Raw genomic sequence first — 15682 nt, 5'->3', positions numbered from 1 at the left:
AAAAGGTCTCCGAGCAGTCCCCTGGACAGGTCAGTAGTCAGTGTTAAAATGCTAAAATGCCCTGATAAACCTTGCATTTTGGATCCCCTCCCTAGCACAGCAGTCAAAGGTCTGTTTTCCTTTCTTCGGCTCCTCCCTACTGGCTAACATAAACTGTCATAACTGCCTGGGACAAACGGCCCTTTTAAAACAATCAGCTTCTCCTACCTCACTGGCACAGGACGGTTTTTTTTTTTCCTTTTTTCCTTTTTTGGTCGCTTGACTAAAAATTAAGTCTGCCATCTATTTTCCATACTCATTCTGTCAAAATCAACGAGAAGTGGCTTAAATCGCTACCTGGAGCTACAGCACATGCATCCCCTAAGGAAGGACCTAGGTCTAAGCCAAGGTGGAGCCTAACTTTCTCAAGGCAGTATCTCAGGGAACTTCAGGAAAGAAAGGGGAATGAAGGCACATAGTGCTGGGCCAGGATCACTGCAGAGGTGCTCAAGAAAGGGAAAAGGGGAGAGACAGGAACCTGCTGATCGAAAATCATGAGCCACTAAATACATACACTTCTTCCATCCAAGTTCCAAACTTGCTAAAACCAGAACTATCACTCCACATCATGAAACTGCTACCACGGAATGCTACTTTAGAATTTTAGCACAAAAGAGCCGTTACCTGCATAATTTTAGCAGATCACCCCCTTACCCTCAGGAAAGAAAGGATCTCTGAAATCATCGCTACAACAGGTCCCAGTCAGATCCCATGGCATGGTGAGCACACAGCGGGATCCAGAGAGACCTGCCATGGACTGGCCTGCCCCTGCGGCGGTACCACAGGCCACCCATCTCCAGTCCCACCTTCACCTCCGACACGGACAACAAAGCATGGCCCCCACAGCAGTCTCCCGGAGATGCCAAAATACCACTGTTCCACCTTCTCCTGTTAAGATGCAAAGTGTCTATCCTCTTTTCTGCCTGCTCTCTTCCCAAACTCGGGCACCTCCAGCATCTTTGTGTGCTGAGATGTGCCTTTTCTGACAGCAGCAATTTGGAGGAGTTAACTTTTATCCTTCCTTCTGCGGTGTGACTTTCCCCTTCACATTTCTTTATCTGCCCTCTGAGCTCCTCTGAACTTTCATGTTCTCCCAGCATGCAGACGTGCATTCCAAACTCTGTCTAACAGACCAAATAAGAGGTTAATAAGAAGTGGCAACAGAAAGGAAAAACACAATCCCTGGTAACTGATAAGAATGACAGTGGCAGCCCTTTTTTGTTTGTCTTCAAATATAGAGTTAAAGATCTTTAAAAAACTAAATTTTGATGCCTTTGAAAAGAAAGAAGCACAAAATAACAACAGGGGGTTATTGCCTGTGAGCCACAGGGGAGAAACTCCATAATTCTTATTCTCCCTTTTGAAGGCTGTTAGAAATCTGATTCAAAAAAGCAACAGCAGAAGGGGGAAACCTCTTGAGGCTGTAACCATTTCCTGTGATCATGCATAATGTGCTTCAAAAGTGGGTTTTTACCAATTCTGTTGATCAATTGCACCTCCTTCATATCCCTTCTTTTTTCTACTGTGTTTACATCTGATGTGACTCAATGACAAGCACTGTCTGAGACTGTGAAACAGGCCTGTCATGTTGATTTATGGGCGCATCAAACCACAACTTGTCCAAACTGAAGCTCGCAGTTCATTAATTAGAGAGTTGTGACTTTGAAGTCAGCTTTCAGACTGTGGTTTTTAACATTTGGCTTAATTTATATGCTCTTGAATGTGGATCTCTAAGGAAAAAACTGAAATTCCCTTCTTGTCTTTGAACTTCTTTTGACCGCACAATAATCATTTCTTTGTCCAGAGTGATGCCTGCAATCCCAGAGTCATTAACGCGCATTGAACTGCCACTGATGAGTAAGCCCTGCTGAATTAGAAAAACAGCCAGCAAAACAAAGCTGAGAGCCTTCTGCACAGTGATATCTCACAATTACATGCCTTCCCTCCCTGTGCCATTTCCATTTTAATTACTGTTAGTCCTTTAGATTTACATTTTAGACACTTTTTAATCTGTTCCCTTTTTTTATTATAGCAGCACCGGGTAGCGCGCCACTGTACTTACGGTTGTGTCAGCATTTTCATTAAAACACCTCCTCCCCTGTACCCCAAAACTGCCCCTACTCTACAGGGGTTTATATCTAGGCTGCTAAACAGGAATCGCGGGTGAAAACTTGGCAGGACAGAAGAGACGTACCCAGTTTATGTTGAGGGAGGAACCAGCAAAGGGAGAGTGTCAAGTAGCTCTACCCACTGTCCACACTGGTGTGAGGGGCAGGGAAGAGGCTCCTTCCAAAGGAACCAAAGTAGTCACCTGCTTTGGGTCAGTGAAGAGGCCATTAAATCACACTGCTAATTGTTTACTGAACTAAGAATTATGTCATTCCAAGGAGTACATCTAAAGGAAAAGAATTTCAGTCCACTGTGAGAACATGAGGGGGTGCATTAAATGGGGTAACTCTGGAGGAGGCAGGAAGAGGATAACACCTATATGCGCACAGGTACTCCCTCCAAGGACCGAAGGCCCGGCCCTCACTCCCAGGGCATTGTATAGAGGGGGAAAGTTGTATAGAAGCCATACCATTTTTGGAGCTAACACTGGGTCACCTAACTGGGTGGTGCCACAAACATACTACCTGTGCATTTCCAAAGTGTTGTACACACAGGAATTACTGTGATACATTCTTTTTCTGTCAAGAAAGTACAAGTGACCTAAGTTGGTGTCTTCCTTAAATTGCGCCAGTTCACACATGCCTTAAGCAATTGTGATCCATATGGCTTGCAGGAAGAAGTTAAACAAGAGACGGAGGTGTTTAATCTTGTTCTCATTTTGTTGTTTGTCCAACCTCACAAGAGACTATTCTTCCAAACAGGCAGGCCATCACCATATACGTAGGCTCTCTGTGCTGGAAAAAAAATTTGTCTGTCCACATCAAGTTTTACTGAATGTTGCTTCCCTTTCACCCAGGTACATCAAGGCTCCCAGTTGTACCAGTTTGCAAAACTCGTCCTGATGGTTCTGCCCGTGATTCTTCTTCCCAGCACTCACAAGCAGTACACCTGCAGTAGGTGTTTAGTGGTATAAAATATGTGGCAGCAAGCAAATGGAACCCAGAAAGAATCTAAGAAAAAACAGGACAATAACTTTAGGTCTGAAAGCTGAGAACCGATAGAGTCAGCTGAGTTGTGCAATCATTTAAAAGATGAATGACAGTTTAATAGCCACTAGATAGTCCTCTGGGATCTGTGGTTTGAAAGTAAAATATGTATTGTCGGTACCTCTTTAGGCTGTTTTCCAGCATGTTGTTGTTGTAAAAGTTGAAGCTGCAACTGTTCCTGTTGTTTTTTATAAAACTCTTGAAGCTGCTGCTACAAAGGAAAGAGAGGATGGTAAGTACCAGAGGGCAGCACCAACCCACGTCCCTTTCAGTGCCATACACAAACTGTGATTTGAAAAATAGCATCCTTTTATCTGCAATGGCCTGACCTTTGCTTTAAAACTTGACAATAAATTCAGTGCATACTGACTATTCTTGGCATTATTGTTTGAAAAGTAATCTCCAAAATGAACTGATGAAAAACATACGATTTTCTACACAAACTAATTAAAATAAGGCAAAGAATGACCTTTGATTGTACAACAAAGCCAGAATGCCCTTGCTGCGAGAGTCTGGTGCATCTCCACCGTGCCCCGTGCGGTAGGCTCTCCAAATGACAGGGCTGGGTAGCACTGAGGGCTGTCGGGCTGTTCCGAAAAGCATCAAGGGCACGCACGGGCAGCTTCCTCTGCCTTCTGGCCCCAAAGCCTCACCCTGGACACTCCTGCACTACAGCACCAGAGCCCATCTTCTCAGTTCATAAGTGTATTCTGAGTATGAGGTCCCCATGGCACAATGACAGCCAGGAGTTCATTTCAGCATCAGCATACATGAAAGAAGCAAAAATCTGCAACCTTAAAATTAAGCAACTCCAAAATGTTTCTGTAGGCTTAAGAGAAAAATTCTGTAAGCTTCTGAGTTGAAACTTGGACTTCAAAAGCTGTCATATTTAAACCTGCTCCCAACGTGCTCCCTGTTTTGCTTTGATTCACACCATTTAGAAGCCTCTGGGCTTACCAAATAAAAGAGTGTAAAGCCAAATAAGCCTAAAATATCTTATTTCTACCAAGTCCAATTACAGCCCTAATCTCAGTCCACCGGGTACTCTACTAGGCCGAAACCACAGTCACTTGGGCAGAGTCCCTCTATTTCAGGGATGCAAATGCAATCGATTATTCAGGAAGGAACTGTGTTCAACACCACCCACCCCGCTCTGCTTATTCTTCAGTGGGAGAAGGAGCCACTCAGGTGGAGGGGAATTCTGAATGGAGTGATGGGTCCTGGGTGGTGGGCAACAAGGCAGGAGGAGGAAGGACAATTACCTGTTGAAGCATGAGGGCCTGCTGCTGTTGTAGAAGAACCTGGAGCTGCTGAGGACTCAGCACTTGTTGCTGGAGGATCTGCTGCATTTGCTGGGGAGTGATAACTTGAGGTGTCATCATAGCCACTGACACGGGAACCTAGAATGTTAATGAAGGATAAATGGGAAGCCAAAACAATCACATACATGCAGCACTCAGCCTCCCAGGTTTCACGGCAGTCTGTCATCAGCCTGCGTCAAGAACTGACCGATTTCTCTCATACAGTGTATTGCCATCCAGAAGGGATGTGGCCAAAAAAATCCTATTTAACCTATTATGGAGCTTAATTTATATAAAGGGAGGTGAAAGAAAGCTCTGTAGCTCTGTCAGGTGTTCCAGCAGTCTTGGAAGTAGACAAAGAGTAAAGCGCGTAATAAATGCTATCTGTAGTCAGGACAGAATGATTTCAATTTCCTATCAAGAAGAATCTGCAGTCAACATGAACTGCAGAAAGTTAACCCTAACTTGCATTTTGTTTTAAGGATAAAGGCAAATGAGAACCAATCACTTTGTAACTGGAGCGAACTTAATCCACTTCCTCTGTGGAATCTTGGATTCACCTTCCTAATTTAAACACAGACCCTTTCTGTGGTGCCTTCTACCCTTCTTAATTCACCCAGCATAGAGATGTCTCAATTCTTTCATATTATGTGTGATACCATTAAAAGCTGCTTTCCATGACATTTCAGTGACAAACAGATACAGTGATGAACTTGATAGCATTTCATATTTGCAACTGTTAACACATTTCTGCACGGGCATCTTTGCAAGGAACCTGCACACTGTATCTGAAAGGATGATGTCTTGTTCAGATAAAACACTGACATTAAAATGACAGGCTGTCTTGGCCAAGGTTACACAAATTGTATTCAAGCGGATACCTAATGACAATGCTATGAATTCTGCAAGCTTTCTAGAATGTAATTTAGCTATTCAAAATAATCACTGCACTTGTGTTTAATTTGCAGACTACATGAGAACCATTTTGTCAGTCCCAGTAATACAAGAAGACTATTTCATGAAAAAAATCACCCCCCCAAATAAAAAGATAAGAGCAAAAAAAAAAAACAATGAAAGAAAAGACAAAACCTGTATGTCTTCTAACAGTAATATTTAAGCATCTTACTTTTCTTTGGTTTCTAATCAAACATGTGACAGCAAGAAGCTAGAAGCAGTAAAGGATATACTTTGTTAAAAAAGATCTGCTGTCATCTCATGTATTACAATAAAAGGTAATAACATGTTTTGCACTTTGCCTATGTGCCACTTAAAAAAAAAAATCCGACAGACAATAGCTGATCAGAAGATAAAAGAATTAAAAAATCTTTCAGGGGAGCAGTAAGTAAGCAAAAGGGAGAAATGCAGTATTAATTTTATGTAACATAATGTCTTAATATGCAGTTTATCTTGACTTTTTCACATGATTTGTCCTGTCATTTGCATAGCGAGCTCTCATTCCTAATTTCACAGTCATTATGCACTGATGTCCCGATTTCTCAGCATCACTAATTTTGATGAACTAAAAATGGTTCCTGAAGGTCAGATTCATGTACACTGAACAATCTCCACTGTTGTGGGCAGGTTTTGTTGGGGGGGGGATGTTTACTTCCAAGTTTCACATTGTTTAGAAAACACCAGCGAGAACACTGAAAAATTTTCATTAGCCCAACTCTAAAAGGTCATCAATGAATCCTTCTTAGTGCAGTGGCCTCCTAAGTATGTATGTAGATACTTTGTAATTTAAAACAGATGGGCATGTCTGAATATTTTTATATGCAAAAAGGGACAGATGTATATGAATGGATAAATTATCCTTTTAAAAAGATTCTTTGCAGCAGGAAAATATCACCAATGATTAGAACAGTGAACTTGCATTCAGTCTAGGGCAACACCAAGAAAAAAATAATAGAAATATCTAAGCATCTATAAATTAATTCCAATCAGTCTACTTTGTCTTCTTATTGAAGAAACTTTTTGAAGTTTTAAATATGTATTGGGTGCCAATCACTATCTTTTGAGCTGCTGAGGCCAACACATCACAATAGAAGTTTACTTTTCCTTGAGAGTTGCATCATCATACTGGGAGGCTTGATTAAGCAAACAAAAGAACCATGTTTAAGGTTTCTTTTTTCCTCTGCGTTTCTTGGATGATGTACAATATAAATATTCTTGAGCCAAATTTCTGGTGGTGATGAACAGGAAAACAGACAGGAATAGGGTGGTGTAAGATCTAAACTGGTGATGAACATGAAATTAACAGTGTTACAACAAAAATCATCATAGAAACAATCATTTGATCCTAATTTTTAAAAGAACTGCAAAAATTCTATGGTAGAGAGGGGCACAAAACAACTTTTAGGGGTGAGAGAAATGTTGGAAATGTCCTTTTCTTAACTGGGGCAGTTGTCATATAGATGCACAAAGCTGCCAGAACTCTTCCAACTATACACTTAAAATGAGTACACTGTGTGGTGTGTAAGTTAGATTTCCATGAAATCTATTTAATAATAAAAAACAAAAACATATTCTTAAATAGTTTTTTTCACTTTTTTGGTAAAATCGTGGGGATCTTCTTAAAAGAGGACACTAATCTCTCCACTGTCAGAAACAAAAAGGGGAATCATAGAAAGTATTGACACACACAGATAATTTTTACATCCACATATACAACCAATAGTTTAATTTTCCAGATTTGCTTATTCGGTTTTTTTTTTCATAGTTGTGTTATAGAACAGTAAACTCAACTTGAGTCTCCCTTTCCTTTTTTTTTTCCCCCTTTGGACATTGTGCTGGAAGTGCTGGTGAGTAATAAAGCACTTACAGCAGCGGGAACAGGGAAAGGAGGGAGAAGCGAGAAGCCCACGGAATCCTGAGCCTGGTAATCGGTGCCTGAGTAATCAGAAGTAAGGCGACTGGATTGGGATGGCCTTAACTTTAGTTTTTTACTCTGGACCTGTATTTTCACACCAGTGACCTCTGAACCTCCAAAGTGGAGTTTAATTTATGAATGTAATAAACCAAGATTTCCCCCCAAAGTTTTGTCTCCGAGATGTCACAAAAATAGGTTATGGTGAATGTTAGCAAATATGGCCAAAATAGATCAGAAACCATTGTGGGGTAGAAAAGGGGGGTGGGGTGGGGGGGAAGTGTGAGCACAGTTTAAGGCTTTAAATAGTTAAAAATTATAGCCTACATCTCCACTCCCTTAACTCCCAATGTCCAACTTTCTTATGTAGCTAGTCCCTACTAATACTAGGAATCAAAGGGCATGCAGTACCAGCGAGAGGCTATTATAGCCCACACTTTATTGCCCATTACTACTGAGGTCATTAGCGGCAAGAGTGATTGTACCGGTCTTAACCTATTGATCACTGTAACTACTATCATTTAATCCTGTGTTGAATGTCTGGAAAGCGGCTAAAGGCACACAAGAGAGAGTGCTTTAGCATCGAGAAATATGGCCAAAGCTTGGAAATTACACTTTGATTCATAAAATCAAGCCAGTGGTTTAAATCAATAGTATTTAAAACAGTCATGTGAGTTTTTAACTACAGAGTTCTAATATTTATGGGCCCCTCTTTGCAAGTACTCAGTCAAAACTAAACTTTTCCCCCCAATTCTGTGACATCTATCTTACCATCCCTGAGATAAAAACATTAATTTCTGATGTTTTTTGGTGCTGCAGGGCTCATGCCTTAACTGGGAGTTTAAGCTAATTCCTGATTTCTTTCTCAAATGACAATTTAAATATAATGCAAAAAAAAATTATATTCCCGATGCTATAACTACCTTAACTGTTTGAGTATATAGAAATGAGTATGTTTTATGAGTTAACAATGAATCATAGAAGGCAATTTATAAAGAACTAGAATGATTCTGTCTAGCTGCCTTCAGGGATCAGAAATTCAAATTAAACTTCTGGCAGACATTTAAAGAATGCTAGCGTACAAAACTGAATTAAAAAAACACACACAGTTAACACTCTTTAGTTGAGTTTCAAGAGGAAATTGTGAATTAAAAAAAAGCACCCTGCATGATACACTGTTGACTGATACCACTTGGGTGTGGCTGCTCCCAGGTGCACACAAACCTGCAGAACAGCAGCAATACAGCTGTGCTTGGGCCACCGCGGGGCTGTCAGCACAGGCCTGCTTGCTCCCTAATACCAGCCACGGGGAGACAGCCTCAGCACCCACAAATGCTGCTAAAAGCCTCTATGCTGCTATGTAAATTCTGCCTCATACAGTTTCCTTTTACTCCAAGATGACTACTTTATCTCACATGAATGCTAAGAGACTATGAAAATAACATTATCATTATCACTATCTGTCCCAACTAGGGATTGAGGGGGGAAACAATCTAAAAAGTAAACAAACAAACATCCATAGAAACAACACTTATTTCTAGTTTGGGAGTCCACTGGAGGAACTGGGTTGGAGTGGAGATCATGCAATATAAATACTGAAAATAACATATTACCACTTTTTTCTCTCTCTTTAGTTTATACTCATTAACTATACTACTGCCCAGTACAGAGACATATACATTCCATATACCAACATCTTCTCATAACTGTTATGTGTATAAATAATAAAAATGAGAGGACAGAAAATTTTAAATGCTGCTTTATTTCCATCATTCTTAATTTAAAATGTAGAAACTATTTTTAATTTCTGGTTATTCACCATGTGCATGTCTCAGAAAAGGCCCTTCTAGAGTTCTGTGCTTGGAAGGTAACTGACAAAGTTAGGTAGTGTTACCTAGTTCATCATATAACCAAGCAAAACAAATTAAATTGCAGGCTCCTGAACATCAAGATCAAACCAAAGAAAAAGGCTCCATGAAAAAAGGAAGAAAAAGAAAAAAATAATTAGGCCAAATTTTATATGACCACAAAGCTATCTTGTGTAAAAGAGACGCCACTGCTATCCCCCACAAAACACAACACAACAACTTCCACAGTTAATAAGCCAATGGCTACAAGGTGTATATCAGCAAACAGAAAAGTTAGAAAGCTTTTATGTATTCCCCACCGCATTTAGGAACACACACACACACACACACACACACACACACACACGTAAGGTAGCTATATCATAGAGGAAAGAAAATACATTCCTGACATAATATTTCAGTCTTCAAAAAATAAAAAAGCATGCTATTCATGTGGAAAGCATAATTCTGTTTCATTATGGATTTCTGCTTTTTGTATGACTCTTTTAGACTTAGCTATTTTGCCACAATACTGTATAAAGCATTAAGGCAGGTAATGGTTATTATATTAATGCAAAATCATCTAAGTAGTCAGTCATTAGCATAACTGTTCTCTCAGTAACAATACAACCACCTATTAAAATTTTAGAAAAAAAACCTCTTTAAAATGCAATTAGCATTTCATTTTTTATCATTTTGTTTATTATAGTCTATCAGGAAAGGCTATCTTTCTTTCAGGGAGAATTGTATGGCCAAGGCTTGTCTGCCAATCAGGAGTTATTTTAGGTTATCAAGTATAATAAGCAATTTCTAGCAAAGCTCTCCCCACTCTTTTGTCTTTAAATTTTAAAAGTGGCATAGATTCATATTTGTTTACAGCCATGGCATTAGTAGAACTTCAACTGCTCTCCTCCAATATTTCCCATGCATACAAGGTTACTTCACTAAGTGCCAGCATAATTGTTTTAGCTCTAATAAATATCAGCTTCATTTGCATAAAAATGTAAAGTTTACGTAAATTAAATCACTTCTCCCATTAGCAACTGTTAAATGCAGAAAACAATAGAAGCTGCACATGAAAATAATCATCTAATAAGAACTGATCTTTTCAACCTAGCAACTATTATTATTGTTATTATTATTATTATTATTAAGAAAAAACACCTCTTCCTTCCTCAACCTTCTATCGTGGTAGAAGGAAAAGAAAACAATTTCATGCACGTGAAATCACACCTGCTATGACATAGTCAATTGTAACCACAACAAAAATTGTTTTTAAGCTGCAAATAGGAGGAAGGGCAAACTATTCCAAGAGGGGTCCTCAGAAAAGATTCTACCCACAGATCTTTAGTTCTTGAGAAGAAAAGGAAGAGGCCTTGGCCAAGTTCTCTTAAATTGAAGCATTATTCAAAAATAGTGAGATATAGCAACTGTATCAATTCTATCTGAGACACAGACATGATTACAGTAACGAAAGATAACTTGTAAATGTACTGGTAGGTTAATGGTTATTGTTACATAGAGAAAAATAAAATGTTTCTTTCTTGTTAATAAAACAGTTTTCTAAGTCTAAGAATTATAGTCATAGCTCTGCTTCCTGATTTCACCAGCACAGAAAATATATGGAGTTTAACCGCAAATGTGTATATTTTTCTACATTGTTGAGATAGAGAAGGCAAGGACTATAATTGGATTTACATCTGCAGGTAGGCCAAAATTAGATGATTCCAACCCTTCATAAGGCCCTCTTTAAGGTGCAATCACTTCTTTTAGAATTACAACTTAAGTTTCTCAAACGGTGCAGTTTCTCACGCCTATTTCCAACACCTTCACCTTATGCATCACAGTTAAGTTAAAGGGTGCAAATTAGATTCTAATGAGAAAACATCAGTTGCTTCTTTGACAATCTCACCATTCACTGATTTATTTCTAATGAAGACAAAGCCCAACCAAAAGCTCCCTAAGTGTTAAAGGTCAAAATATGTTCAAATATGCCTACTAAAATCAAGGCAAATGGGAAACCCGTGAGGCCCTGCCTAGGCAGTGGTGTGACAATTAGAGTAATTGTACAAAAAGCCATCTTCAGGAAAAAGTACAAGAAATTAAGCTGCCACAACTGAAACAGGTTAGATGAAAAAAATCAAAATTTAATGTATTCTCCCCTGTGTCATCTTGTTTTGTCAAGACATCAAATAGAATTGGGAAGTACAAAATAACAAGCCCTTGAGAAATCACAGAAGCCGACCTTTTTGATGTTGTTGATTTACCTTGTTCTCAGTTATTTGAACAATGATGTTTCAGATTTAAGGGCAAGATAAAGCTTTAAAATTAAAACATGATACTAAGATATTCATAAAAAATGTACCATTGATTAGCTTCTTTTAACCGCATCTGAAAATGAGGCACAAGGCATGTGTTCAATGTTCATTTTTCTTATACTAAATTAATTTCTCTTTAAACTGCCAGGATGTAATAGGGGCTCAGAATATTTTCCCCCTAAAGTCCTAAAGAATAGGCCAGGTTAGCTTATTGCAGTGAAATCAGGAACTTATAATATGCAAGCCAGGGGTGAGAGGTCAGGGGTAGGGGGATTAGCTGTATTTTCATTTTTCAAATTTAAGAAAATAAAGCTGAATGCAGAATGCAATTTATGAGGGGGGGGGGAAGTATCATGCACGCTGAAAGTGACTAAAACAAATGTCCAGAAATATGCTGTTTCCAAGAAACGAACTTTCTCCAAACAAAAGCAAATTCATCTTAGGAAGTTAAAACTAGCCCAAATCTAGCCATACAGGTACATGTAAATCTACATACACTCTTCTTTGCCCCCCAAAGATCTATAGCTAATGAGTATACAACTCCTATGAGCTTGCTATGAATTTTATGTACAAAGATAAATGCAATCAATACAACATAAGTTAGTTTTCTAAATTTTCATATGCAGATAATTTCTTCTACTACAGCAAATATAGAAACAACAATAACAAAATAGCAGTTAAAAACATCTGTTTAAAAGGTACTTAAAGTAAATAACCCAGTATTTATAAGCACCAGAATTTGTAAAACCTGGACTTGTTAAACTATTTAATGACTCTCACTCCTTGTCAGCAGATTCATATTTTACCATAGAACACACAAAGCCACAAATTATGAATTTATTCTTCAAACCTTTCCTGGTCAACTGTTGCTACACTGTTCTTCACTTCTAAATCATAAAGAATACCTGAAGTGAATTCTAACTGGCTATTATAATGGCCTAGTTACCAACAGCATAGATTTTAAGTTTCTCTTTAATAATTTCCATCTATAACTAAACCACAAATAACATGAATCTCTCCAATCTTCTTTTCCTTTGCCCATTCAAATTTTGCTCCAAGCTGAGAAGCTGGTCACATTCTCTCCTGATTATATCAGAAACATAGTAATTCAAACACACTTTTGCCACATTTGTCAAGATAAAGCTGGAATTTCATTTCTTTTAATTAATCTGGATTTTAATTTCACTGTATTGTGCAATAATTGTGTGGAGGGTGACTGAAAAGTTGCAGAACTGGTCAGTGTCATGAAAGAGTTTATCTTTCAAGTGACAGCTCCTGACAACGTGCAAATACAAGGCAGCGATGGTGAGGGTTTTGTTTTTAAGGTACATTTAACTGCAAACAAAAAAAAAATCAAGCCAACCATTCCTATCATAAGCTTTCTGATGATTTATGGTTTACCAACTGAGCAAGGTTACGCAACGCTGCATGCCTTTAGATGCATTATTTCAGCTAGTTGAGATTTAATTAAGATCACAGCCTTTAAAATCCCTGTCAAATGAAAATTCAGAGAAGACAATACACTATATATCCTCATGCAGAATGTTTCCATTCCATTCTCTGGAAAAATATGAATTAATTCGTGCTTCTATGGCTGCAGACAAAAGTTCACTAATTTTGTTTTCTTTTGACACTTAGTTGTTTTCTAATATATGTCATGAGATCATTCCCTTCTTGCGAGGGAAGAAAAAAATCGAGAGTGAAACATACTGCAGAAAACGCACTTGATGTTATTATCCAACATTATCATAGCTAAGCTATGATGTCATCACATTTTCATATAATCAGCCCATGCTTAGAAGAGTTTCATTTAATGAAATATGTTTATTTAAAAGCACAACACAAACAGGAAGCCTACCTTCCTTCAATTACTCAGATTCAATAACTGACATCTTATGGTTCTCATTTCCTTAAGTAACTTTCTGTGATCTAAGCTGTACATATGGTAGGAAAGAAAGTTTTTTAGGGCAAATAGGAGAACATAAATCCCATTACTTTTGTTCTATGAATGATCCTTAGGGTAAAAAAAAATAGTAATAATAACCTTTTACTAGATTTGTTCTTGTAGTTTGATATTCACTCACGCTTTTTTTTTTTTTTTTTACAAGACAGATTTTATGATCACAAACAGGCCCTTTTCCTAGTGCAATGTATTTTTATTTGCATCACCTTAATATTTGGTTACTTATCTCATGCCTTAGAAATGACAGGTGCTTGCAGTCTCGCTCTTGACAGGCCACTACACAAATAACTGTCTTGCCTGAAAGGGCTAATGCAGTACTAATGAACAATAAATCAACTTTGATTATCAAGTGTCAGCCCAATCCGTTTTCAGTTCAGCTCTATCACATCCCAGAGTAAGTCAGTCAGTGTCTCTGGCTAGGCAGTCTGTATTTTGGTTTCATTTTTACACACTTTTCAGTGAAATGTGTCAGGTAGTTACAAAGACTCACATAAAATAGAAGTAGACCTTTTTCAATTCATGCTAAGGTTATTAATTAGGGGAATGTACTTCCCTGTCTTCATTTGGTTTACTAAGTGATGAGTCTTAATGTTGAAGAAAGCTTTGTGATTCTTTTAAGCAATAACAGCAACACTTCAAATCCTAAACTAGCATCTTAATGTGATCGTGTTTGAGGCTTTGACAATGACATGCTAGCTTGAACATTTTACCACATAAACCACCTTTGACTGCACACACACATTCCTCTTGAAAAATCTATTACAAACAAATGAACAACAAAAAAAAGCAAACAGGCGCTCTTCTAAAATAAAAACTTCACTTGTTTTAAACTTAAAAAAATGTCTTCTTTAACACTGACTTCCTAATGATAAAAAAACGCAACATTTTTTTTCTTAAGCAGATTAGTCACTGATAGTATGATTCATATTTCCTGTTATCAGGCTTAATTTTTCCCCCAAATGTGTCAATTTCAGAATGTTGGAATCTATGGAAATTAGGTGATTTGCATTTTAAAATTGGCTTGATTAGAACATTTGGTCTGTGTGGACGAGAATATAAAATTATTAGATATTTTACTTCTCACTGGCAGGCCGTGAAGGAGTTAATCCCAAAGAGGAAGAGTCTATACTACTTTGCTCTAAAACTTTACCACCCACTTCCTGAAAGGTCCCCTCCTTCCCATCAAGGCACTTGGGGGGGGGGGGAGAGTCTCCTTTTCCACTGACCATCTCTCAGGCAGTTCTGACAGATGAGATAGCTACATTCAGAGCCGGTTCAGAAGGGTGCACTCCGTGACAGTTTCAGCTCTCAGCTCGTCCTATCCCAAACCCGACTCACTACTTAATTAACAAGCAAAGTAATGCCACAGAAGCTGAGACTTCCCAACCTGCTGGAGTGTCCCTTTGCTGTCAACCTTTTGCGCTTGGTTTTTTATCAGCCCCCTACCCCTTTACCGTGTGTGAACTCCTTGAATATGAACAGCTAAGCTGAAAATAGCTTAGACCGATATAGAAATAAACTATCAAAAGCAAAGAAACATCCACGGCGGTTACACTGAGACTGAAGACTCCTTGTATACTTCACACGCTCTTAAAGTGACATAAATCACACCCCAGATAAGTCCTCAGTCCCACGAATGGAGCGATGGCGAGGGCTTTACCAAAGTGACTACGTGAAGGCCAGACGAGCCGAAAACGAATCACAAACGAAAAAGAGAGAGCGCGTGAGCACGAGAGAAACACACAAGCAGGACTTCCTCCAACTCTGAACTACACCCCAACCATGATTTTGTTGTTGTTTTTTGTTTTGCTTTAAAATAAACAAATAACAATAATAATAATTAAAAAAAAAAAAAACAAGCGGAGGGGGTGGGGGGTGCTCTCTCTTCTGGACCCACAGGCCCGGAGCTCCTTCTTTCCACCCTTCCTCTCCCTCCCTGGCTCCACTTCCAGAGCGCAACTCCCACCCAAGTTGGTAAACAGCGATTGCCATAATTATTTTTTAAAACGACTCAACTTAGAAACCCTCGGGCGCTCCTGCCTTCCCCAGTGAGGCCCCAGGAAGCTGGCCCCGCGGAGCTCGCAGGAGGAGAGCAAAATGGCAAAGATCAATCATAGGACCAACCTGACACTCTCCATGTAGCCGCCAGGCGCGCGGAGCCGGCTCGGGGCGCCCGCGCGGGCCGGGCTGGGG

The 15682-nt window shown here is 39.0% G+C and overlaps 1 protein-coding gene across 1 annotated transcript in view; it reads right to left on the bottom strand.

Annotated features, from left to right (window-relative positions):
* Positions 1-15682, bottom strand: part of FOXP1 (forkhead box P1) — a 226593-nt gene that overhangs the window by 82538 nt on the left and 128373 nt on the right. The window contains exons 3-4 of the mRNA XM_004675975.2: positions 4457-4594; positions 3316-3405 (exon numbers count right to left, since the gene is read on the bottom strand). Coding sequence (XP_004676032.1) covers positions 3316-3405; positions 4457-4594 — 228 coding nt within the window. The remainder of the gene's footprint in view (positions 1-3315; positions 3406-4456; positions 4595-15682) is intronic.

This window comes from Condylura cristata, unplaced genomic scaffold (assembly GCF_000260355.1).
Source record: "Condylura cristata isolate star-nosed mole 26May11 unplaced genomic scaffold, ConCri1.0 scaffold00004, whole genome shotgun sequence".
NCBI lineage: Eukaryota > Metazoa > Chordata > Mammalia > Eulipotyphla > Talpidae > Condylura > Condylura cristata.
The sequence above is the reverse complement of the archived record's forward strand: the minus strand, read 5'-3'. Positions and strand labels throughout refer to the sequence as shown.